Source organism: Aythya marila, assembly GCF_965140915.1.
Source record: "Aythya marila genome assembly, chromosome: 29".
In the NCBI taxonomy this organism is placed as follows: domain Eukaryota; kingdom Metazoa; phylum Chordata; class Aves; order Anseriformes; family Anatidae; genus Aythya; species Aythya marila.
The window spans coordinates 1490130-1514347 of record NC_139070.1 but is presented as its reverse complement, the minus strand read 5'-3'; the positions used below and the strand labels follow the sequence as shown (position 1 = coordinate 1514347).

General features: G+C 63.6%; 3 protein-coding genes across 5 annotated transcripts; all 3 read right to left on the bottom strand.

The window, feature by feature from the left end:
- Nucleotides 1-3333: 3333 nt before the first annotated feature.
- On the bottom strand, nt 3334-11237 carry LOC309888569 (ETS translocation variant 3-like). 3 transcript variants are annotated; one of them, XM_082780976.1, is made up of 5 exons: nt 11104-11237; nt 10352-10410; nt 9129-9366; nt 7092-7207; nt 3334-4650 (listed from the first exon to the last, which is right to left on the bottom strand). In XM_082780976.1, the coding sequence occupies exons 2-5, from the start codon at nt 10395-10397 to the stop codon at nt 3452-3454; spliced, it is 1599 nt and encodes a 532-aa protein (XP_082637102.1). In that variant the 5' UTR covers nt 10398-10410; nt 11104-11237; the 3' UTR covers nt 3334-3451. The 3 variants fall into 3 exon arrangements, with proteins under 3 accessions (XP_082637102.1, XP_082637101.1, XP_082637103.1); XM_082780975.1 differs by having other exon boundaries at nt 10352-10414; nt 11104-11232; XM_082780977.1 differs by having other exon boundaries at nt 10352-10407; nt 11104-11224.
- Nucleotides 11238-11579: 342 nt separating this feature from the next.
- LOC309888644 (SLAM family member 8-like) lies at nt 11580-15591 on the bottom strand. Its single transcript, XM_082781079.1, has 6 exons — nt 15091-15591; nt 13387-13719; nt 12834-13112; nt 12626-12745; nt 12449-12519; nt 11580-11812 (listed from the first exon to the last, which is right to left on the bottom strand). Exons 1-6 carry the CDS (start codon nt 15158-15160, stop codon nt 11729-11731), a joined length of 957 nt encoding a protein of 318 aa, XP_082637205.1. The 5' UTR covers nt 15161-15591; the 3' UTR covers nt 11580-11728.
- Nucleotides 15592-16432: 841 nt separating this feature from the next.
- On the bottom strand, nt 16433-20947 carry LOC309888643 (SLAM family member 8-like; the record flags this gene model as incomplete). Its single annotated transcript, XM_082781078.1, has 7 exons — nt 16433-16750; nt 17087-17194; nt 17474-17565; nt 17676-17795; nt 17946-18239; nt 18484-18825; nt 20875-20947. 7 exons carry the CDS (start codon nt 20945-20947, stop codon nt 16706-16708), a joined length of 1074 nt encoding a protein of 357 aa, XP_082637204.1. The 3' UTR covers nt 16433-16705.
- Nucleotides 20948-24218: the final 3271 nt, after the last annotated feature.

Sequence of the window (24218 nt, the reverse complement as noted above, 5' to 3'; positions counted from 1 at the left end):
AGCGAGCTAGGAGCAGAAATGCTTATTTAAAAGGTTTATTTAACTTTTAATTTGAGGTAAAATACTTTTTTTTTTTTCTTTCAACTTCCATAACAAAATACAGAGCTATCAGATACCCCTGGAAAAAATATGTATATTATACATATATTTCTATAACATTACATCATATATATATAATATATATATGCAAACTTTTTTTTTTTTTGAAGACTTTATAGAAAGTGGAACGTCTAAAGGCACTGCACAATGGAGTATTTAAGGACTACTTTACATTGTTATGTACATATACACACACACTTCTCATCCTGCTCGCCGTGGACAGCTCAAGCCAACCAAGTCCCCGCCCGTATGTGTATGCATCCCTACTAATCCCTGCTGAATCGAGTCTAGTAAAGTCAAAGAACATGCCTCAGGAAAAGTGTTTTGTTTTTTTTTTTAAAAAAAAGAAAACTTTCTATCGGTAAATACGCTCTCCTTAAAAACACTCTAAAATCGAACTTTGTCTTGAAAAACAAATCTGATTACGATTATTTCAAACCAAAAGAAGAAACTCATTTTTTTTTTTTTTAAAACCCACCAGGATCCATAAGACAAAAAAAAAAAGAGAAAAAAAAAAGTTATTTTACAAACAAAAAAACATAATTATGGAATAAATAAAAACAAGGGACAACCGAGCGCGGGCTGGAAAGGTCCCGCGGGGACCCAGGGGGCCGCCGCCGTGGTTAATGCTTCTGGGGGGGGGGGCTCCTCCGCCGTGCGCCCCCGTGGCCGTGCCGAGACCCCTGTGGGGATCACAGGGGGGGGGTCCAGGTCGGGGGCTGCAGCGCTTGGAGTCTCGGGGCCCGGCCGGTCCGCGGGACGTGCTCACCGCTCCGGGCAGACGCGTGGCTAATCCTCCCTGCCCTGTCTTGATCGGGTTATTTTTTCCCCCAAACTCTCGGCTTGGCGGCTGGTTGTCCGATTAAAGTCTCTTTCCTACAGATTCTCTACGACTAAACAAAGCAAAAAAAAAAAAAAAAAAAAATGGTTTAAACATTAACATGCTCTTGATTAATTAATACAGGTGGACGTTGAGATCTCAACCATTTAAACTTTACAAGTTTAAATATTTTGGCACATCGGAATATATATAATTTTTTTTTTTTTTTCCTTTTCTTTTCTTATTTAAAACGTTATTTATAAGCGTGCTCCCCCCCCCCCCCGGGGCGACGCCGCCTTGGCCGGGAGGAGCCCCAGCCTTGCACCGCGGTGACCCCTGAGCCAGCGGGGACGCGGGTGGCACTGCCGGGGATTTATTTATTTTTTTTTTTTGGGGGGAGGGGGGTTCCTGGTGTCCCCCCCCCCCCCATACCCCGAGGCGCAGCCCACCGCCCGCAGCCGGTCCCTGGTCCGTTGTCCTGAGAACCTGAGTCCTTTATCCCTGAACGCGGAGCTCCCGGTTTGCAGTGCAATGGCTATGAAGAAACAACCCCCCCCCCCCCAAAAAAAAAAACAAAAAACAACACCCCAGCCCCCAAACCGAAGGGTTTTAAAGCCAAAACGACGGTCCAACTCCATTTGTTTCTCGTTTTTTTCTTTTTTTTCACCTTAAAGAAGTGCGACCAGGGCGGCGCCCCCCCCCAAACGGGAGCAGCACCCGCGGGCTCCGGCACTTGGGTCACGAGGGGGGGGCGCCGAGACGCTTATAGGGTGTGGGGGGGGGGGAAAGGCCTCGTGTTTCTAATTCCTGAGTTCACGCTGACGGCGGGGCTGCGGGGAAGGGACAGGAGGGCGAGGGCCCCAGGGGCTCCCTCCCCGCTCCTCCGGCCCTCGGAGGTAAATCAGGGGGGACGAGGCAGCCCGGGGTTGGGGTTTGGGGGGGGGGGGCACAAGCCGTAGCCCCCTTCCCCTGCTCCCCCTGAGCCCCTTCCTCGTGCGGTGCCGGCGTTTCCCTGCCTACCAGCGCTCCCTGCCCTCTTCCACCAGTTCCTAAGCCCTCGACTGCAGAAATCCGCCCGCACGAGGCGCCGGCCGGGAACCGCGTGGAATTCGTCGCGCCGTGGATTCGGCTCTACCCATTTGTTTTTGTTTTTTTTTCTTAAAAAAAAAATAAAAAAATGTTCCTTTCAAGGAATCGTTCGCAATCCATCGTGATGGCAGCGGGAGGGAGCCGCGTTTCCTCGGCGTAAATCCGGAGCCTGAGTTAATCAGCCTAACGAGAGACGCGGCCACGGAGGGAAAAGGGAAAATTTCGAGCAACCGCGGCGAGATCGACGCTGACACCGCCTCGAGAGCAGCTCCCGGCCGCCTCCGACCCTGCCCCGGGGGGGGCTCCTGCGGCCACCAGGCTCAGCCCCCCCCCTCCACCGAGGAGCCCGAGCTCGGCCACACGCCCCTGGCACCCGCACGGGCTCCTCCTGTCACCAGCCCCTGCTCTCCTAAAGTGTACACAGACGTAGTTAAGGCATGAGTCAAAGTGATAGGGGAACCAAACAAAGGAAATAGGATTGAACAAAGCTCCTGTCATTCCTTCTCTATGAACTCACCACAATCGTTTCAGTGTTAATCTTCCAATCACTCCCAGCTCCACCCATACAATTACGAAAAGAAAAAAAAAAAAAAAACAAAAAAAAACCAACCTAGGGTACATTTTAATGCGTATATTAAAGGCATCGGGTTATTATTTTTTTTTTTCCCACCCCACTCCCTTCCCTGAAAGATTCTGCGATCTGCTCATGGCTTCTGCACTATTTCTGAAAGGCCAAAAAAAAGGACGCCAGCCCTAGCCCGGAGCGCTCCCGGGACCCGCTCGCCGCCGTCCCATCTCCCCGCCACCCCGGGGCGGGGGGGGCTCGGAGACGTCCCCCCCCCGTGCCCGGCTGCGGCGCGAGGACTGTGTGGGATCGGGTATTTCCTCTCCCCTCCCTCGCAGCCGGCCGCCACCCGGCGCATCTCGGAGCGTCAGGAAATCCTCTCCCGCCATCGCGCCGGACTCCGTCAAAAAAAAAGAAAAAAGAAAAAAAAAAAACACCAAAAGAATAACAACACCACCAAAAAAAAAAAAAAAAAAAAGGGAACTAGATGAATTCCGAGATTGCCGCTTCTATAAATACTAGAGCACACGGAAAAGAGGCTGCGCCTGGAGTCCCTCCGCCTCGGGGGGGAGGCCTCGACCCCTCCGGAGTCCGCGCGAGGCCGCAGCTCGCCGCCTGCCCTCGCCTCTCCTACTCGGAATGAGACAACCGCGTCTCACCTGCAAGTCAACAAGGAAAACAAAGAACACAACCCCCTAGTCTCTACGATTACCAAACCAGCCTAGCCCCAGCAACCCCCCTCCCACCCTCCCCGGCCCACCCGTGTTTTGTTTTTTTTGTGTTTTTTTTTGTGTTTTTTGTTTTTTTTTTAACCCCCCCTCCCCAACGCTCTGCAACCTTGCTACATAAATACACGGCCGGCTCAGGCCCGGCCCGTTTTAGGCGTCGGAGGCGGCGGCGGCCGCCACGGCCTTGGGTCCGGCCGCCAGGTGGGGGCTGCCCAGCGCCCCGTGCCAGTGGAGGCGGCCGTTGGGGCGCTCCTCGGGGGCGTCCGCCTGCCGGTCCCCGTTCCAGCGGCGCTTCAGACGCAGCTTGGGGGGCATCAGGGCGTCCTCCCTCTTCTCCTGAGCCCCCGGCTCTCCGGCGGGCTCTCTGGGCGCCTTCTCGCCGCTGCTCTCCCCTTGCTCCTGCGGCTCTTCGGCCGGGAAGGCGGCCTGGGTGGAGGTTGGAGGGGTCGGGTGCCAGGATGGGGCGGCCGGTCTGGCAAACACGGGCCCTTTCTCCTCTTCCAGGCCGCCGCCGGGCGCTGCTGCCATGCCGGAGCCTTCCTCCTTCTCGCTTTTGTCTTTTCCTTTGGCGGGCGGCTCTTCGCGCTCGGCCTCCTTGTCCACCGAGGGCTCGACCTTCACCCTGGGGGGAGGACTGGCGAGCTGGGGGGTGGCCGACTCCTCGGCGCTTTCCAGTCTCTCCCTGTTTTTGCGCCCGACGGGGGGAGGCTGCAGCTTGATGGGGAACTGGGGCTGCTCCTCCAGGGGCATTTGGCACTGTAGTGGCGGGACCACGAGCCCCGGGTAGCGGGGGAAAGTCCGCGGGCTCAGGTGGTAGTTGAAGACCGAGCAAGCTTGCGAATGCAGGTAGTGTTTCATCTCCTCGGGGTTAAAAGAGAAGCAGCTGCTGCCCGTGAAGGGGCTGAGGCCTGGAGAGGGGCTGTAGGAGAAGAGGGTGGGCGTCAGGGACAAGGCGGGCGAGATGGGGACGTTGAGGACCCCGCCGCGCCCCGGCAGAGGGGACACAGCAAAGGGGCTGTGAGGATCCGGGTAGATGCCGGGCCTGGTGAAGAGGGGCAGCATGATTTCGGGCTTGCGCTTCTGGTGGTTGATGCCCCCGGCGCCCACGGCGTTGCGCGAGGCCATGAGATCCACGCCGCGGCGCCAATCCGAGGAGCCGTCCTCCAGCTCCGGCAGCTCGGGCTTCCTCTCGCCGCCGTCTCCCAAAGCTTCTGGGTTGGAAGGGACCAGGGAGGCGCCGGAGAAGCGGCCGGGCTGGGCATCGTCGGTGGGCGAGTGGCTGTCCAGCGGCGGGAAGTGGAAGCGGGACGAGGCCGTGGGGACGGGAGGAGCGCTCTGCGGCACCACACCTGGGGCAAGGGGAAAGAGAGGGGGGGGAAAAAAAAAAAAAAAAAAGGGGGGGAGAGCGTTAAAAGGGCGCCGAGGGAGTTAAATCCCAGGTGAAGAGCTGCTTTTCGGGCTGCGCCCGCAGGCGTTTGGAAGAGCAACACAAAAATACCACGCGCCATCAACAGCGCAGCAGACGAGGGGATGGGAGGCGCCTTCCCCATCTGCTCCCTTCTCCCGTCTCCTCTGCCCACCTCAAAACCTCGCCGCTGCTGGGGAGGAATCTTCTCCTCCCCGCCCTGGCGGAGGTTTCTCGAACCTCCGGCACCACCGAAGGAGCTTCCACTTTTGGGCACTCTCCCCTGAGCTCTGTTTTAACCAGAAAACGGCCTCGGTGACAAACTGAGGCAACCCCGTGCCAACGCCACCCGCAGAGGCACTGCCGGGGAACCTCAAGCTCTCGGGGTGGAACAAAAATCCCCAATTTTGGCTTTCCTGCGAGGACATTGCCCCCCAACAGTTCCGCCAGCAGCGCTGCCGGCTCCTGCTGGCTCCAACTCCCCAGGCTCCTGAGCAAGCTCCCGGTGTGGTGCCTGCAGAGCCATCGCGAAGCGAGTTCCTCCAGGCGCCTTCTCACCTCCGTAACTCGCCGTCCCGTTCCCCTCTCCCTTCAAAGCTGCGGGAGCGAGAGTCAAGAAACCTGATTCCAGTGCCCCAAACAGGTTTGATATCCCAACCCCCATCCCAGCCAGAAGGAAAGAAAACAGGTTGTAATTAGACAAGTGCATTCCAGTTCTCCAAACTTCTTTTTTTAAATGCATGCCCCAGAGATAGGAGGGAGTGGCTGCAAACAGGGAAAAGGAACAGCAGTGAGCAATATTGAGCTGGAACTGCCCAGACTTGTTGCTGCAAGTAATTATAGATTTGCAGCGCAGCTTCGTACTACATCTTACACCCCCATGCTTTGGCTGAGGGCTCCTGGAGAATACATTTCCCTCTCCCCGCTGCCGTAAAGGCAACGTGTGCCACACAGGTGAGGCCTTTCAGGGCATTTCTGCTCTCCCCGCCTGGCTTTCCGGGCTCCTGCTGGCTCGGAGGACAACGCCTCGCTGTCACACTCGTGCTCTCCTGCCTGGCTGGGGCTCCCCGGGGCGGAGAGGGATGCGGGGTGCTCCGACTGCCAAGAGCGACGAGCAGTCATCGCCGTACGTAGGCACAGAGCACAGCAGCGCCGATGAGAAATCGCTTTGCCCACACGTAACCTGTTTTTCTCAGCCGCTGGGGTTTCAGAGTCAACATTCAATCCCCACTTTCCCCTGCTCTCTCCCTTCTCTCTCCCTCTCTCTCTCTCTCTGCGAGACAGATCTTCAAGGCTTCCCCTGAGGCGCTCTTCTGGAGGTGAGAACTGAGCGCGCGGCGCTGTGAGAAAGGCTGGCTCAGGCGCCTCTGCAGTCACGCTTTCTTTGCTGCGGAGAGTTTGCAGTCTAGGGCCTCGCTGTAATGACTTCCAGAAGGGTTTATTTTTTTTTTTTTTTGATGGCCACGATCGCCATCAATTTCCCCGGCTGCGTGGTGGCGGTGCAGCTCTGCAGACAATCACCCCGGCTGCAGAAATCTAGCTATGGGGGGATTTAACTCCCCCAGAAAGGATCCTGCGAACAAAGGACCCTCTTCCAGAGAAACCACAGCAGTAATGCTGACTCTAGGACAAACCCAGCGTGAACTTCTGCTACTGCTCCTGGCAAGAGACTCAAAGGCCTTTTAGGACAAGCAGGGAACAATTACGCTCCGTTCCCAAACTCTTTCTCGTTATCCTGAATGTCAGCACGCCGCGGTGCCGCAGGGAGGATCGAGAAATACCTGTGATTTTAGTCAAACTCAGACGAGTTCCTGCGCTTCTCTGGAAGCTAGAGAAATGCTCGGAGCTCACTCCTGGGTTTCTCTGCACCCCAGGTATGTCGATTAAAAAAAAAACAACACCTCCTTTTGATGCGGAAGGCGCGGAGCTGCAACCAAAAGGGGGGTTTTGCAGGAGAGGGGAGGAGAGCAGAGCGCTGCTGAGCCGCAGGCTTTGCGATCGCGCTGCCACAAACACCCCTAAGCTCCTGGTCAAGGAGGCTCGCGTTTATAGGGCACCATAAACTCAGGTTCCAAACATGTGAGGCAAGAGAAATAAAACCCTCTTATCCCAAGGACACCCGTCCCCTAGGAGCGAAAGCAAAGCAAACCCGTGGCTGGGTGCCGGGCAGCCCAGAAGAGGAAACCAAACCGCCTGGAGGCTCCCCTGGGGACGGCCACAGCCACCCCGAGGGAAGGAGCAGTGCAGATAAAGCTTTATCAGCACCCAGGCATCCCCACCGCACCGCAGCAGCCCTGATTGCCCCAGCAGAGCCTTCCAAAGGCAGGAGATGAGCGATATGGGGACCTGCGGAGGTTGCTGCGCCTGCCCCGGCCCCAGGCTCACCGTTGGGACGGATGTTGATGAAGGGGTAGTTGGGCATCACCAGCTTGTTGAAGTTGAACTTGTAGGTGAACCTTTTGCCTTTAGTCTTGTGGAGGATCCTCTTGTTGTAGTAGTATCTGGTTAAAAAAAAAAAAAAAAAAAAAAAAAAGGCAGGGAGAAGCCATCAAGGCACGTGGCAACCCGGCCAAAGGTCTTGTTTTCGCAGCGCGACCGACGGCCACCTTTGACACGGCCGCCAAGGGGCAGGCGCCCGGAGAACTGACAGCAGGAGCACACGAAAACACGGGCTCGGGAAGGTTCCACACGGTCCTCGCCCCTCCTATCCCATGATTTTTAGGGGTGGCTTTCAAACCGTGACGTTCCCTAAAACACGCGGGGAAAGGGGCGACCCTGAGGGCTCCCCAGGGCAAACTGTCCAAACTGGGACCAGTGCCGTGGGCTGGGGGGCTCGCAAAAGCACCCCCACACAGACGCAGGAGGCAGCCAGAAAAAGGGGAATTTGCACCCGAGGCAGCAGCAGAACGAAGCTCGGGGTGGTCCCAGAGCCGAGCAGAAGGGACCCAACTCCCCAGCCCCCTCTGGGTTTTGTTTTTCCCCCCATCCTCGAGGCCCTGCACGCCGTCACCAGCAGCACAGGGGGCACCAGGCCGGAAATCAGGAGGGCCAGTCCCTGCTGGACTCACGAGTGAGGAATTTATTTCCCTCCTGTTTACCCGGAGCACCGTAGGGTTAAAAACATTCCCTCGTTCGCCCAGGCGGTGCTGATCAGGGCTGAGGAGAGGCACCCAGAGCCAGCACCAAAAGCCCTGGCCCATCTCCTTCCGCTCCTGCCCCTTTTTTTTTTGGGCTCTCCACAGCCCCAAACGACGTCGGAGCGAGGAGGAACTCGGCCACGGGGAAAGGAGGCATAATCTGCTGCGCTGCCTCCTCCCTGCTTACACCACTCCTGTTTGTCCTCAGCCTCGTGGTGTACAAACAGAAGCTGTTGCAGGCGGCTCAGGGCCACGGATCCCCGTGCGTGGTGGCTGGTCGCACCAAACGGGGCTGGGAGGGCTCCTGGCAGCAGGGGGGGCGAGGAGCCCGAGGTCCCCAGGGGGAGCCCTGGTCCCTGCCGCTGTCACACTTGGCACCGAGACGCCAAGGCATGATCAGTGTTGGCAGGTGGTGGCTATTTTCCACTCCCATGCCTCAATTACGGCCTCGGTGCCATTCAATTTATCGTTTCCTTCCTGTTCCAGCATGGGACTGGGCTGTTTGCTGCCTTGTTTGCCTTCGCCAGCTCCACCCAGGAGGTATCAGAGGGCGTAAGGCAGCGAAGTCCACGTTCCCGAGAGGGCTGATAACGCCGGGACCTGTCAGGGACCTGGCTGCTCCTGACGGGCTTCAACTCAGTGGATTCTGCGAGATTTTTTGCTGCCTCGCTTCAAAAAAACTTAAAAAAAACAAACTGTGAGGGCCAAAATGAAAGGGAGCAAAGTTTTAGTGGTGGTTTTAGAGTTATGAAGCGCAGGGTGAGGGACACTCGGCCCTCGTCTCCAGCAGAAGGTGCCCTTCAGCCCCACGGGGGCTCAGGGAACGCGTCCCCGCGGCGTGAGCAGCACCCAGGGGTGCTCCCAGGCGGCTCCGGCCCCCCCCCGCGGCACCGGGAGCAGGTTTGGCAGCCAAGAGGCGAGCCCGAGAAATGTTAGAAAGGGGAGTTGCTTTCTCTGAAACGGTCCCATCGATGGTGTGATAATGGAGTAACACCTCTGGTTTCCTCCCACACCTTCTTGCTCAAGCCGGCAGCGGCGATGGGAGAGGAGAAAAGAGGCAGAAAAGCTCCCCGGAAGGAAGCCGGCCCGCTAATAACCACCTGAGCCATCGGTGCGGGTTCGTGCCACCGTGGAACACGTCACGGGCAGCCAGGAATTCCCTCCCCTGCCTCCCCGATCGCACCCAGAGCTCTGATTTGATGGAAACTTCCCCGAAACGCACCCGGATCGGGGCAGAGCATCGAGGTCAGCCCACCCGAAACGGGTCGGGGGGTGTCCCGCTCACCTGAGGGCCCGGCTCAGCTTGTCGTAGTTCATCTGGGGCTTGCATTTCCGCCGGCCCCACAGCCGCGCCACCTCGTCGGGGTCCTTGATGACGAACTCCCCGTACTCGCCCTGCTGCCAGGCGATGACATGGCGGAACTCCTCCTTCTGCAGCAGCTCCAGGATGAAGTGCCAGAGCTGGATCTGCCGCGAGCCGGGGCTCGACTCGGTCTTGTACGCCCACTCGGGGAAGTGATAACCTTGGGGGGTGCCAGGGAGAGGCGCTCAGGCGGCCGCCCGCGGCTCCAGGGCTCGCGAGCACCGGTTCTGGCGCCGAGCGCCTGCGCTACGGGCGCGTGGGGTTCTCCCCAGAGCGGGGCCACGAGCTGGGAGCCCCCCACAGACCCCGTGCAGAGGCAGAAAAAAAGCCCAGCACGCACCCCGTGCAGAGGCAGAAAAAAGCCCGGCTCCCTCGCTCGAAGCCGCTCGCTCTCTTACTCATTTCGCCCCACTCTCCTTGGAGGAGCTCCAAAAGAAAAAAAAAAAAAAAAAAAAAGGCGAAACTTAAAGGGACATAAAAAAAAAACAACACAGAAAGAAGGCAGAAATAGTGGGAAGAAGCCCAACAGCTTCAAATAGCGCTACGATTTGGATTCCAGGTGCTTCAAACGACCCAAAAAGGGCCGGATTTGGCTGTTTGGTGCTCAAAATGGTGAAGGGAGGCGAGCGGAGGGTGGCTGCCGGGGACACCGGGCGAGCACGGTACCCGGCACGGAGCCGGCCGCGCCGCCAGATGTTTCTGAGCGGCTGCCAACCGAGCTGAGCTTTTGTCAGAGCACTTTTCCCAGCACAGCTGCCGGAGACGCGGTTTTCCAAACCGTCGCCGCCACAATTTTCGGCTGGGGGCAGCGCGCGCGGAGCCTGGCCGTGCCCAGACGGCCCCGTCGCGGGCTGGGGCTCAAAGAAAAACAACCCCGGGGGGGTTCGGGGGGGCGGGGAGATCCTCACGGCTAAATTTATTCATCCTAACAAATAAAACATTCCTGGGAGGATTCGTGCGTTAAACCCGGAGCTCTTTAGGGTGTAAAAAGGAGTTGGGGGTGCACGGAGGGGGGCTTATTTCGGGTCCCACCGACGCACGGTTTTGCCTAGGGTTTTTTTTGGGGGGGATTCCTCCTGCCCGAGCCTCCTTGGGGCTGGGAAGGGGCCCGGGGGCGGGCTGGGAGCTGCGCGGCGCTGCCTTACCTCCTCCTCCTTCTGCCTTATCCACGATGCTGCAGCCCGCTTTCATTTTCTCCCTCCTGCTGGCTGAGGAACAGAAGGAGATCAGCCCCGGCCGGCCCCGGGCTGCCCCCCCCGCCCCGTTACCGTTCGCCTCCCGTCACAACAGGGCCCGGGGGGGGGAGCTAAACCCGGCAAATGCCCTTCAGGGAACCGGGCAGCGGTGCCAAAACCAAACCAAACCAAACGCGGGGAGGGGGGGGCGCCCCGGTTACCGGGAGGGAGCTCGCAGCTGGCTCCGATCCCGGGACGGGGCTCGGGGTTCGGTACCGGGGGGGGAAAAGGGGCACAAAACCCGGTCCCGGTGCCCGGGGGGGGGGGGTGTCTGCCAGCCCTGCCCGCCCCCGCTCCGTCCCCGCCGGGGTTTCCTGCTCGGCGCCGCCGCTCCGCCATGGGAACGGCCTCGGGGCCGCCCCCGGGGCTCCCGTTACAGCGCCGCCACCCGGACCGGGGCTCCCCGCTCGGGCTGGCCCCGTTCCCACCCCCCCGTTCTCCCCGCTCCAACCCCCAATTCCCAACCCCGTTCCCCCCCCTCACCCCCGGGACCCCCCCCACCTCCCCCAACCCCCCCAACCCCCCCCCCACACCCCCGGGCCCTCCCTTAGCAACGCGGCCTCCCCCCCAGACCCCCCCCTTTAACCCCCCTCCGGGATGGCGGCGGCCGGGCCGGGCCGGGCCCAGGATCCCGGTTCCCGGTGCCGCTCCCCGGGACCCACCTGCGGGGGCGGAGCGGGGGCGGAGGGCGGCGGAGCGCGGCCGGGCCGCGGTGCCGATGTGGTGCTCGCCTCGCTGCTGCCGCCGCCGCCGCCGCCGCCGCCGCTGCCTCCCCCGCACGGCCGCCGGAACCGGAACCGCCGCCGCCGCCCACACACTTCCGGGCGCGCTCCCGTCCCCTCCCCTCCTCCTCCTCCTCCTCCTAGCAACCCCGCCCTCCTCCCGCTTCCGCTTCCGGCTTTGCGTCCGGGCGGGAGCGCGCACGCACGACGCCGCCCCGCCCCGCCCCCCTCCCCTTCCCGCCGCCCGCCGACGGGTGGCGCTGAGGGACAAAAGAGGGCGGAAAGCGAAGCGGCCCCTTCTTTCCTGCCCCCCCCCACCCAAATTTCCCAAATTTCCCAAATTTTAGGGTTTGGGATCCCCCCCCCCCGAGCCTCCCCGCCCCCCCCACGCTCACAGACACCGTCTCCTCTGTTTCCAACCGCCTTTATTGGGGTCCTGCCGACCCCCTGCTTTTGGGGAGGGGAGGGGAAAGGAAATGGGGGGAAATAAAGCAAAAATGGGTAAAAAGGGCCGCGTGTCTGCCTGTCTGTCCGTCCGTCAGTCCGTCCTTCCTGGTCCTGCTGCTCAGGCCTGCGGCTGGGCCAGGCTGTGCTTGCTGGCCCCCACCTCGCTGTAGATGGTTCTGAGGGGGGTGCTGGGCTGGGGGGGCTGCAGGGACAGGAACGGGGTCGGGACGGGACCCCCATGGGGACAGCCCCGGGGTCACCCCATGGGGATAGCCCCGGGACCCCCTGTAGGGACAGCATTGGGGTCCCCCCATAGGGACAGCCCTGAGACCCCCCCCCATGGGGACAGCACACCAGGACCTCCCTGTGGGGACAGCACCGGGACCCCCCCATGGGGACAGGAACAGGAACCCCTTAGAGACAACCCCGGGACCCCCCTGTGGGAACAGCACCAGGATCCCCTCAAGGGGACAGCCCCGGGACCCCCCTGTAGGGACAGCGTTGGGGCCCTCCCATAGGGACAGCCCTGAGACACCCCCCCATGGGGACAGCATCAGGGTCCTCTCATAGGGAGAACCCCGGGATCCCCCCCTATGGGGACAGTGCCAGGACCCCCTATAGAGACAACCCCAGGAACCCCCTGTGGGGACAGCCCTGGGGTCCCTTGTGGGGACAGCACCAGGATCCCCCCATGGGGACGGCCCCGAGGTTCTCCCTGTGAGGACATCCCCAGGACCCCTATAGGGGACAGCAGCAGGGTCACCCCTTGGGGACAGCCCCGGGACCCCCCCTGGCCCCAAATCCTGGTGGGGCCGTGGGTGGCCTCCCCCAGCCTCACCGACTCGTCCTCCTTGGGGGGGCCTCTCCTCGGGATCTGTGCGTACTGCGGCTCCTCCGCCACGCCGGGGGCTGCAGGGGAAAGACGAGCTGGGGAGGGCGAGCAGGGGGCGTGGGGACCCCCCCCACAGCCCTGGGGACACCGCACCCCCGTCGGGGTCCCCGTCATGGTGCCCACCTCCTTCATCCGCCTTCATCCTCCTCCTCCTCCTCCTCCTCAGGCAGCACAGGATGCTCAGCGGGCCCGCGATGGCAGCCAGCACCCCCAGGCAGATGGCCCACCTCTGCCTGCCCCCCTCTGCGGGGACAAATTGGGGGATGGTGGGTGGCCGGATGGCCCCCCAGCACCCTAAAATAACAATGGGGGGGTTGTGGGGGGGCTTTACCGAGCTGGCACAGGGCTCTGAGGCTGACGGAGCTGCTCTGCTCCTCGGCAGGGCTTCGAGCCACGCAGGTGTAGGTGTCATTGAGGGCACCGGGGGGGATGGCCAGCCATAGGGTCTGGCCGTCCCTGCTCTGTTCCCACAGTGTCCCCGAGGTGTTGCCGAGCTGCCAGGAGGTCCGAGTGAAGCTGGTGTTGGGCAGCGAGCAGCGCAGGGTGACGTTACAGCCCTGGGGGCTGCGGGACAGGAGCTGGGGATGGATCTGCGGTGGCGGCACTGGGTCTGGTGGCGGCACGGAAAAAAAACCTACTGGGACCCAGCCCCTGCACCCCGGGCACGCCGGGAGCCAAAGGGCAGGAGATGGAGCCGCAGGTGGAGCACGGAGCCGTCATCGCTCCAGGAAAATCCCCTTTCCCCCGGCAGATGCTGGGCGGTTTCTCTTCCCCTTCCCCTCCCGGCACAAAAGGGCTTTGTCGCCTCTCCCCACCGGCTGGAAACCCCAGGAGCGGCGGCAGCGCTTCCCAGTAACCCCCCAGCGCTGGTTCCAGTTGCTCACCGTAGACGGAGAGGTTGAAGGCTTGGTCCTCCACTTCCACCGTGCTGTTGTATTTGATCCACACCCCGTAGATCCCACTATCACCCAGCTCCAGCCCCCCGATCCTCAGCGCCGTGGCATTGGGCATCTCCAGCCGCTGCTGGAAGCGGTCGTGGGGGTTGGGGCGCTCGAACCCCTTTGGGCCAAACTCTGCCACTCGAATTTTTTTCCCAGTGCCTGTCCTGAAGTACCATTCGGCCGTCTTCACCTCGCTGCTGTTGGGCAGCGCCGGGGAGAGCAGCACCGAGCGCCCCCGGACCCCGCTCACCGGCTGCAGCTGGGCGCCTGCGGAGCCTGCACGGGGACAGCGGAGGTCAGGGAAGAAGCAGAGCCCCGAGCACCCCTCATCCTCCACCCCTCACCTCCAGCACCCCCGGGTTTTCACCCCCCCATCGGAGCCACGAGCCGAATTTCGGGGTGCAGGCGGCTTTGCGGGCAGCGCCCTATTTCCAGCGGGGTCGCGGAGCTGCCGTGACGCCAGGAGGGGCGGGATGCGGCTCCGAGACGCAAAAAGCTGCGTCCCCCGTCCCCCCCCCACATCACAGGCCCCCGTCCTGCGCCGGCCGCTCGCTTCCTGTGCCCCGCTCGGGGCCGGCCACGCGTTTCCCACCCGCTGCCGGTGCAGCCGCGCTCCGGCCGGGGCCGCTTTGGTTTTGCGGGGAGGAAGGCGACGCTGTAGGGCTGGCAGGCAGGCGGCAAAAGTGTGGGGATGTGCGTGGGGGGGGGCTCCCACGGTGCCCTGCCAGCTCCCCCCAATGTTTTGGGGACGCTGATGCAGAGCGAGCCCACGTCACCGCTGGTCGCCCCCGGTGGCAGCGAGCTGCCCGCTGGTGTTTTGCCCCAAACAAAGGGCCGTGGCCCTGGCTTTACCCCAAAACACAGCCTCGGCGTGTTTTGTTTCCCTGCCCTTGGAAGCTCCTGGGGGGTGTCTGCTTGTCCCCGTCCCCGTCCCCAAAGCCCTCACCCCATAGAGCTGGAGCCTTTTGGGCGGAGGTGGCTGTGTCCCCCCCTGGTTCTCCGGGTGCCCCCCAGTTTGGGGGCTGCTGGAGAGCCCGGCTGCGGTCCCGGCCTGGCCCCAACACCCTGCGTGGGGCACAGCTCTGCCTCTGAGCTGGGAGCTGCACAAAGGGACCCCCGCGGGCCCTGCGGGGACGGGCGGGCAGGGTTTGGCACGAAACCCCGACAATTTACAAGCCGAGGGCTGAGGACGAGGAGCAAACCTTCTCACGGTCGGGTCCCAGCCTGGTTGGTGACAGCGGGGCTCTCGGCCGCTGATTTACGCTGCCAATAAACGGCGATGCCCTGCAGGGCGCTGGGCCCTTCCCACGCTGCTCCCCATCGGCACCGAGCCTGCCCCAACCCGGCTCCCCCCGGCAGCAGCGCTGGGGACCCCCTTTTGGGATCCATCCCCGCTCTCTCCCCGGCTATTTCCCATATTTCTAAACCCTCCAGGGCTGGGACTCGTTTTGCAACCCAGCCCCGAAGCTGGGTTTCGCTGGCTTTCTGCAGCAGCAAGCAGCCGCCGCTGAGCTCGCCTCCCACTCTCAGCTCCCCCAGCACCACCACCAGCACCACCAGCACCACCAGCACCACCAGCACCTCCAGGCTCAGCGCCGGGGGCCACCAGCAAGCAGAACCCGGTGGCCACCTCCTCCCCGTGCCTACCTGCGGCGATGAGGAGCAGGGCCAGCAGCCGGGGATGAAGGGGACGTCGCCGGCCCCACGGCTCCCCCATGTCTCCATCACCAGCTCGAGGTGAGCTCAGCTGCGCAGGCGGCGGTGAGGACGCATGCAAATCTACCCACAGGCAGCAGCTCACCTTCCCCGGGGGGGGTGGCAACCTGGGGACACCCTGAGGACACCCTGGGGACCGACGCCGAGCCCCCCGCCGGGCTCCAGCTCAGCTCCTCCGGGACCTCTCCATCGCCCGGAGCCCTTGGGTGCTGCTGCCCAGCCCTCGTCCTCCTCCGGGTGCAATAAAGCAGGGTTGGAGCCCGGATGCTGCTGTTGGGTAAATAATGCCAGCTGGGTTGGTGGCGGGAGGGAACGGGCACCTGGCACGGCTTGGGGACGAGCGCCCGGCCCCTGGCACGGGGAGATTTGGGTGCAGGGCTCGGGGAGGAGGCTCCTCGGGGTGCTGGCTGCAAGGCGCCAGGAGCACGGGGAGCTGCTGGTGTCAAAAAGCTCTTGGCTGGCTGGGAGCTGGGACGAAAAGGTCGGTTTTGGGGATGCTGTAAGAGGGTGCAGGGCACTCCCACCCCGCTGAGCTGCCCCCCCAGGGACTCATCTCGAAAAACCTTCACCCGGAGCAAAACCCAAAGGGGAGGGAAGGGAAGGGAGAGCGCAGCGGGGCCGGGCTCGTCCCCGTGCAGAGGAGCAGAGCAGGGGCTGAGCAGGAACCGCTGAGCTCCCCGCTGCTGTTTTCTGCAGTTCCAAAAAGGGAAGCGAGAGGCGGCCGCGCCCCCCCCCCGGTGCTCTTCTTTTTTTGGGGGGCGCAGCCCCGAAGCGGGGAGGTTTTGAGGTTTTGCAGCACGGCCCCCGGGGATGATTTCAGGGCTCTCACCAAGATTTTATTATTTGCTGCTTTTACCAGGCTGGGAGGTGGGGGCCGAGCACGGAGCCCCCGTGACAGAAGGTGCTGGACATACACGAGTGAGACCCCCCCCCTTTTTTTTTTCTTTTTTTTTCATTTTTTTTTTTTCGCGGCAGTGCACAGGCAACACGGAAACGGCGACGGGGGGAGGAAGAGTGGGCGCAGACCCACGCCGGCACCGGTGCCCCCATGGCCCCCCCCCCAGGATGCCACCGGGGGCTGCTCGGCCCCGGGAGGGGGGGAACCAGGGCAGGGGCTGAGCTGGGGGCAGCGGGGGGGGGACAATTTGCGCCGGGTGCTCTCATCCTGGATCCGCAGTGGCTGGGACTGGGGTGCCCCCAGCCCCCTGCCCACCCCCTGTAACCCCCTAAAAAAAGGGTTTGGTCCCCCCCCCCTTTTTGCTGCTGTCTCAGCTTGAAGAAATAGGGTTGGGGACCCCCCCCCCCAAAAGTCCTGAGGCATCAGAGCTGCCCGGGTGCTGGAGGGGGACCCCCGGCCTCGCTGCCGCTCTTCTCCTTGTTCCCCAAGGGGCCGGGAGGGCTTCGGGCAGAAATTTGGGCAAACCAGAGGTGGGTGGGAAGGCGTCCGGCCGGCTGGCACCCAGAGGTGACGCCTCCCGTCCCCGGAATCAAAACGGGGGGGGGGGGGGGGGGCTGGAGAGGGGTCGGGTTTGGCACACAACGCACGTCACAGCCCTTGGGTTACGTCCCGACGCTCCAGCGCTGCCGGCGCCTGCGGGGAGAGGGAGAAATCCTTCAGGAGGACGGACGGAGGGTGTCGGGCCGCCCTGTCCGTCTGTCTGTGCTGCTGTCCGTCCGTCCGTCTGTCCGTGCTGCTGTCCGTCCGTCCGTCCATCCGTCCGTGCATCTCACCCCTCCTCTCCCCCTTCCACGCAGCGGGACGGGACCTGGCGCAGCATGCAGCGACGGGGCTGGGGGCAGTGCCAGGGGGGTGGGAGCAGTGCCAGGAGGGTTTGGGGGGATGTGGGGGGGTCTCCACCCGGCCCCGGACCCCCTCCCGGGGGGCAGACACGGCCACGGGCCACCCGCACCTGAGGGCCTATGTCACCTCCTCGGCCGCGTCCTCCGGCGCCCGGCGGATCTGCTCGCAGACGGTGCTGACCGGCGCTTTCTCCGGCGGGCCGGGGTCCGGGTTATTTTCGGGGGGACGGAGGCCCTGCGGAAGAAGTGGGGGCTGCTGAGGGTCCTCCCTCACCCCACCCCACCCCACTGTGCCCTCCCCGCTCGCCCCCGGGATGGGGAGGGTGCAGAGCCCACGGTGGCCCCGTGCCGCGCAGCCCCCCCTGCGCCGTGCGTCCTGCGTGGATGGGGACCCCGCTGTGAGCTGGAACCCGCTCCGATGGGGACCCCGAGGTGATGGGGACCCCCCCGGCATGCCCCCACCCCAGCTGGCAGCCCCCAGCCCCGGTGCCTGACCCTGCGGGGGGCTCCTCACCTGGTCATTACCTTCCGGGGGGCTCCGGCGCACGATCTCGGCGTACTGGGGGTCGGGGGCGCCCTCCTCAGCCGGCACCGTGGGGGTGGCAGCTGCAGAGGGGAAAGCGGGGAGGGGGTGTCAGGGACACGGGGGACCCCAAAAACGGCCCCAGAGCGCGGCTCGACCCCGAGCTGCCCCCGAGAGGGGCTCCACCACCGACCTGGGTCCGCCGACTTCTCGCTGTTCAGCCGCCAGCACCAGAAGGCGCCCCCCAGGCTCACGGCCAGCAGGATGAGGGTGAGGACGATGTACCCCGACTTGGAGAAGGCCGCCTGTCCCCCTGCGAGGGCAGAAAGAGAGGGGCTGAGCCAGGAGGGGGGACAACCAAAGACCCCCTTTACCCCCTCTCACCGCCCCCAGGCCGAGCCGGTTGGCACCCAAGGGTGCTCAGCACCCCCCGAGGGAGCAGCACCCGCACCCGCAGCCTCACCCCCGCTCCGGCAGATGCTCTGCAGGTCGAAGAGGACGACCTTGTGGTCGGCGGGGTTGCTGACGGTGCAGGCGTAGGTGGCGTTGGCGGTGCCGGGCTGCAGGGCCAGGCGCAGCGTGGTGCCGTCGGGGGAGAGCTGCGTGCGGTCGGCGCCCAGCTCCCGGCGCCCGTTGTCCCTCCTCCAGGTGACGTTGACGGCTCCTTTCCCCGCTCCTTGGCACTGCAGGGTCAGGTTGCACCACTCCACCGTGCTGGCCAGCAGCTGGCTGCGGGTCCGGGGGCTCGGCACCGACTCTGCGCCCAAGGAGGGGACGCGACGGGGTCAGCCACGTCCCCCTGCCACCCCACAGACGGGTGACGGGGCCGGAACGGGGCACGGCCACCCCACAAAGGACCCCACGGCGGGGAGCACGGAGGGTCGGGGTCTCTCCCAAACCGCCTCGTTGCTCTGTGCCGCGTTTTCCCCATCTTTCCAGCCCGCGCCAGGAGGTTCTTGGTGTCCTTCTCCCAAAACCCAGCCCCGTTTCGCATCGCTCACCGTAGACGGAGAGGTTGAAGGCTTGGTCCTCCACCAGCGCCGGGTGCAGTTTGATCCTCGCCCCATAGACCCCGCTGTCGCCCAGCTCCAGCCCCCCGATCCTCAGCGCCGTGGCGTTGAGCATCTCCAGCCGCTGCTTGAAGCGGTCGTGGGGGTCGGGGCGCTCGAACCCCCCCGGGCCAAACTCCGCCACTTGAATCGTGGCCCCGGCGCCGGCCGAAAAGCTCCACTCGATCTCCTTCACCCTGCTGCCAGGGGGCAGCGCCGGGGAGAGCAGCACCGAGCCCCCCAGGATGCCGATCACCTGCTGGGGCTGCGCCCGGACACGGCCGAAGAGGAGCTCTGGGGACAAAGCAAAACGTCACCGGGTGTGCGGGGACAACGCGGGGACGGGCAGCAGGACCCCCCCTACCCGGGGGGGGACGGATCCCCTCCCGGTGCTGCCGTCCGTCCGAGGCTGGAGGAAGAGGAAGAGGAAGAAAGAGGAAGAAGAGGAAGGAAGCATCGTCTCCTCTGCGCCCGCTGCGGGTGTCCCTGTCGGGGTTGGGGACACGGGAAGGTGGCCCGAGAGGGTGCCGAGGCTGCTGCTAGCGGCGGGGAGGGGAGGGCGCCGGGGGTCGGCGTCCCAAAAAAAAGCGTCTACGTGGTTCGGATGCCGGTGCCGCATCTGAACGGGCGCGCTCTGGGGCGCTCACCAGAACACCGCTCCAACAGACTCTGCGAGGAGTTCCCCGCCAGCATCTGCAAAACCTCATTTTCCGCCTTAAAACGCGCCTCCGCCACGATGCCTACGAAAAACCAACACGGGTTAGGGCAAGGTGGGGGGGGGGGGACCGTGAGGGATTGGTGGGGGGGGGGGGTTTGGAGCCACCTGGGCGATGCGGGGCCGTCGCTCTGAGCCCACACCCGCGGTTTTTTGGCAGCTCCGCCAGCTCTCCGCGCGCAAGCACGCTCGGCACCGGCTCCCTCCCTGCCGGCAGCGCCCGCCTACCCGCAAGCTGTCTCCTCCACCGCCCCCGGCCCTGCCAGGGGGAGGAAGGGGCCGAGGAAAAGGGGGGGGGGGGCTGGCATCTTCTCCAAGCCCCCTCTGCCACCTGTCCCCGTCCCACGCAGGGATGGGGATGCTCAGCGCTGGGGTTTGGGGCGAGCGGCTTCGCCCCGTCCGGGATGGGACCAGGGGCGCAACGTCCCCGGCGTCCCCTCCTCTCCTCTCCTCTTCTCTCCTCTTCTCTTTTCTCCTCTCCCCCCGCCCCGCCGGCAGAAGCAGATGTGCCAGAATATCCGAGCAGATTAGAGGCAGCCATCCCAGCCTTTGCTTTTTATCGAGCCTCCCTGCTTTGCTGGGAAGGAACGCTCCCCACCGCTCCCATCCCGTTTATCAGGGGCTTTTTTTGGGGCTCCTCCACCCGAGCCTGGCAGTGGGCTGAGCCCCGCTCCCTCCCGCGCTGCTCCCCCGGGGGCATTTCCAAGTTTTTGGGGTCCCGTTTGCGGGAAGGGGCTGGTGCCCAGCTGCTGGGCAGATGCTGAGCCCCGGGGGTGACGGGGACGAGCCGCAGCCCTCAGAGAGTGCAAGGAGGGGGGAGCAGGGAGGGATGGAGGAAAATCGGGTGGGAGAAGCGGGTGGGTGCCGAGCACAAGCACTCCACATCCCAAGCTGCTCCCTCCTACCCCATTAACAGCCCCAAAGAGGGCAGAGCTGGGCGCCCCGAGGTGCCCGAGGCTCCCTGGTGCGGGGCGTCCGGCTCCGTGCAGCTCCCATCTCCGATCCCAAAGATCTCCGAAGGTGATTTCCACCTGGGCTTTATCCTGTTCCGGCTCCTCGCCCCCGAAGCAAAGGATTTGGATCGAGTTGGGGGGCTGGCAAGCCCCGAGGCTCCCCGCCGGCCTCCTTTCCAGCCCGCTGGCTGCAGTTTTGCCCGCAGCACGCGCCGAGCGCCGGCACCAGCAGCCCCCGTCTGCCGGCCGCGCGCTCCTGAAGCCAATTAAGCCTTAGGAAGATAAAACCTCGCCGCTAATCCGCCCGGACTATTAGATGCTTTCTGTCGGAATCGAGGGTTTTATGGGAATTATTCAACGTCTGGCTTAGCACGCCGGGATTTAAGGGGATTCCTCGCTCCTCTTTTACGTAAGAGCCTCGCCGCGCTCTCAGGCGCAGCCCCGGGGGGCTCCGTGGGGCGAGCTGCCCCCGCCGGGGGCTTCAGCGGGGGGCTGCCCGGAGCCCCCCCAGCTTACGAAACCTCTCCTTCGAGCATCACGCGCGCCTGCGTGGCCGTGTGGACCCGTGAGGCCGAAGGCTCGGCGGCGGAGAGCCGGGGGGCACCGGCGGTGGCGCTGCCCACCCTGGGAGGCCCCGGCCGTGCGGGGACGAGGGCTCGGTGCCCGGGCACTCACCTGGCACGAGGCCGAGCAGCGCCAGCAGCAGCGCGGGCAGCCGGGCTCCGCTGGTGGCCAAGTCCCCCTCCATTCCTGCTCTGTGCCGCTCTCGGGTGGGCAGAGTCAGCGGCGCTGGAGACGGGGAGGAGCAAAGCCGCCTCTCCCCGCCGCTACCCGCAGGAAGGCGAGCATCGCATCGCGGCAGGGGCACCGCGTGCCGCTTAATTAGCTCGCCGTTAATGAGCAGGGACGAGCGACACGCACGGCCTAAGGTTGGGGGGCACGGCCGGGACCCCCCCCGGCTCTCGGTGTCCTCGCTCAGCCCCGCTCGAGGAGCGGTGCCCGGATTAAGGAGGGTGGTGGCATCCGGAGCATCCCTGCCCACGGTCCCCAAATTGTTTTCCCCGGGGAGGCAGCACGGCAGCAAGGGGGGAGGCACATCCCAAACCCCGCTGGGCTGAGCTCCGTGGGGCGAAGAAATCAGCACTGGGGGGTGGGATGCAAAAGGGAGAGACCCCCCCGAGCCCTCCCAGCCCCGTGTTGGGTGCCCGCAGGGAAGGCAGCGGATCCTGTCGGCACCACGGGCAGATTATTTTGAATTTCAGCCCCCCAGCAAGCCAAGGTGGAAAAGATAAAAAGGGAAAGAGCCTCAGCGCCACGTGCAGTAGGCTTAAAAAAAAAAAAAAAAGGTAAATCAGCCCCTGGGGAGCAGGGGGGCAATGCCTGAACCCTGCAGGGACCGGCAGTGGGGGTCAGGACCTCCGGGAAGGTGCCAGACCCCAAGCTGAGGGGCCACGAAGCCCAAATTTGTGGCAGCTGCTGCCAGGGGCTGCTCCCTGCGGCTGGCAGGGGCTGATCACCGTAGGATGCACGGGGAGGTGACCACGGCACCAAGGAGCACCCCAAAGAAAAAGCGGAGACACAATCTGAGGTGGGCACGCGCGTGGGTCCGGCCCCTCGCTGTGTCCCCGCTCGGATTTGGCTCTGGGTGCTGGGGTACGGGGTGGAGGGGATGGGCTGAGAGCCACTGCACGGGGCCCTAAATCGCCCCTCAGCACGTCCCCGTGCTGCCTGGCAGCAGTGCCAGGACCAGGAGACCGATGCCGCAAAGAATGGGGACATGGGACCAGGAGCATGGGCAGGATGAGACCCCACGAGCATCAGGAGAAGCCCCTAAACCCTGAACCCCTACACTCTGAACCCCTAAAACCTGAACCCCTAAACCCTGGACCCCTAAACCCTAAACCCCTAGACCCTGAACCCCTAAACCCTGAACCCCTAAAACCTGAACCCCTAAACCCTGAATTCCTAAACCCTCAACCCCTAAACCCTGAACCCCTAAAACCTGAACCCCTAAACCCTGAATCCCTAAACCCTCAACCCCTAAACCCTCAACCCCTAAAACCTGAACCCCTAAACCCTGAATCCCTAAACCCTGAATCCCTAAACCCCTAAACCCTGAACCCCTAAAAAAGGGAACCCCTAAACCCTGAATTCCTAAACCCTCAACCCCTAAACCCTGAACCCCTAAAACCTGAACCCCTGAACCCCTAAACCCTGAATCCCTAAACCCTGAACCCCTAAAACCTGAACCCCTAAATCCTGAATCCCTAAACCCTCAACCCCTAAACCCTGAACCCCTAAAACCTGAACCCCTAAACCCTGAATTCTAAACCCTAAACCCTCAACCCCTAAAACCTGAATTCCTAAACCCTAAACCCCTAAACCCTGAACCCCTAAACCCCAAACCCCTAAACCCTCAACCCCTAAAACCTGAACCCCTAAACCCTGAATCCCTAAACCCTCAACCCCTAAACCCTGAATTCCTAAACCCTCAACCCCTAAAACCTGAACCCCTAAAACCTGAACCCCTAAAACCCAAACCCCTAAACCCTAACCCCCTAAACCCTCCAGCACCACCGGGCCACATCCTGAGCTCCTGAGCCCTCCAGCCTTGTCCTCGTGCGCGGGCGAGGAGGAGCAGCGCAGCCCAGGGCTGCCTGGGGCGAGGAGCGTGCCTGCCAGCAGCCGGGAGAGTCCCAACTCCCCAAGAACCCGGCTCAACGTGACCGCGCGGAGTCGCTGGGTGTCACGGGGAGAGGGGGGGAGAAAAAAGGCTGAACCTCCGAGCTGGAAGCACGAAGCTGGAGCCGCGTGAGCTCGAGCTGTGAGCACTTCTGCCGCCAGCACCGGGAGGGATTGAATCCATTCCTCACCCCCAGGAAGCCCCCGAGACCCCCCCTGGGCTCTCTGAGAGGCGATGGCCCCGCAGCAGGGTCCCCCCCTTGGGGTGCCCACCCAGCCTAGGGATGGGGGTCCCCCAGTTCCCCCCAGTTCCCCCCAGTTCCCGGCCGGCCGCAAGCCTTTGGCTCACGCAGGAAACCTGCGGCGGAGCCTGGGGGAAGCCACTTCCCCCCCTCCTCATCCCTGCTGCGGCCGCAGGGGTGGGGACGGCGCCTGCACGAGGCAAGGGGGGGGCTCGGCGCAGCTCCAGGCACCCAGGATCGTGTCCCTGGGGGACCCCAGCCCCTCGCTGGCACCGCCGGGACAGGGACCGGGTGTGATTTTGGGGACACCCATGGCACTGGGTGCGTCTCAGCCCGGCCCCAAGGGGTGCAAACCCGCTGTGGGGACAAGAGCGAGGCCACCGCTGCCTGTCCCATCCCCGGGACAAGGGGGATGGTGCCTGTGGGTGCCAAAAATTTAATGTTTTCCCCTCTGATGGGTCCCAAAATTGCATTGTTGTCGCCCCTTGGGGCTGTCGGAGCCTCTCTGGGTCTGGGGTTTTCTCCCGGGCCACGGAACCAGCAGAAATTGGGGCATTTCGGGGGGTGTTTTATGTTTTTTTCACTCGCAGCTCCAGCAGTTAATTCCCAGCAGCAGCGCTGAGGCAGCCCCGGGACGCAAGGGGGAGCCCGGGGCCCGGCTGCTCCCCCCCCCCCGCCGCCGTCCTCCCGCAGCTCTCGGCCTCCTCAGAGCCCCCCGGCCTCGGCTCTCGCACCCCAGGGCCCCACACGGGGCCCTCGGCACCCCCCGGAGCCTCTGCAGCCCGGGGGACCCGGCCCGGTCCCAGGCGCCGCCGCCCGCGGCCGCCATTTTCCTCCCCTCGACCCTTCCCCGACCGCCGCCAAGCGCCTACTGATGACGTCAGCAGCGGGGCGCGCGAAGACACCCCCTCCCCGCGTTCTCGCTCAGGCTGAAATCTCGCGGGACTTCCGCCCCTATAAAAGGAGCCGCGGGGAGGGGCGGGGCTTAGTGCCCGCCTGGCCGGCGGGCGGTGGAGGAGGTGGGGGGTTGCGGCTCCGTGAGGGCGAGGGGCCTTTTGGGGCCTTTTTGGGGTCTTTTGGGGCCTTTTGGAGCCC

Coding starts and splice junctions, on each gene's coding strand:
- LOC309888569 (XM_082780976.1), bottom strand. CDS start 10,397: ATGAAAGCGGGCTGCAGCATCGTGGATAAGGCAGAAGGAGGAGGAG. Junction 7,208..9,128: donor AAGCTGAGCCGGGCCCTCAG/GTGAGCGGGACA, acceptor TTTTTTAACCAG/ATACTACTACAACAAGAGGA. Junction 4,651..7,091: donor CATCAACATCCGTCCCAACG/GTGAGCCTGGGG, acceptor CCCTTGCCCCAG/GTGTGGTGCCGCAGAGCGCT.
- LOC309888644 (XM_082781079.1), bottom strand. CDS start 15,160: ATGGGGGAGCCGTGGGGCCGGCGACGTCCCCTTCATCCCCGGCTGCTG. Junction 13,720..15,090: donor CCTGCTCCTCATCGCCGCAG/GTAGGCACGGGG, acceptor GTCCCCGTGCAG/GCTCCGCAGGCGCCCAGCTG. Junction 11,813..12,448: donor CCCCCAAGGAGGACGAGTCG/GTGAGGCTGGGG, acceptor CTGTCCCTGCAG/CCCCCCCAGCCCAGCACCCC.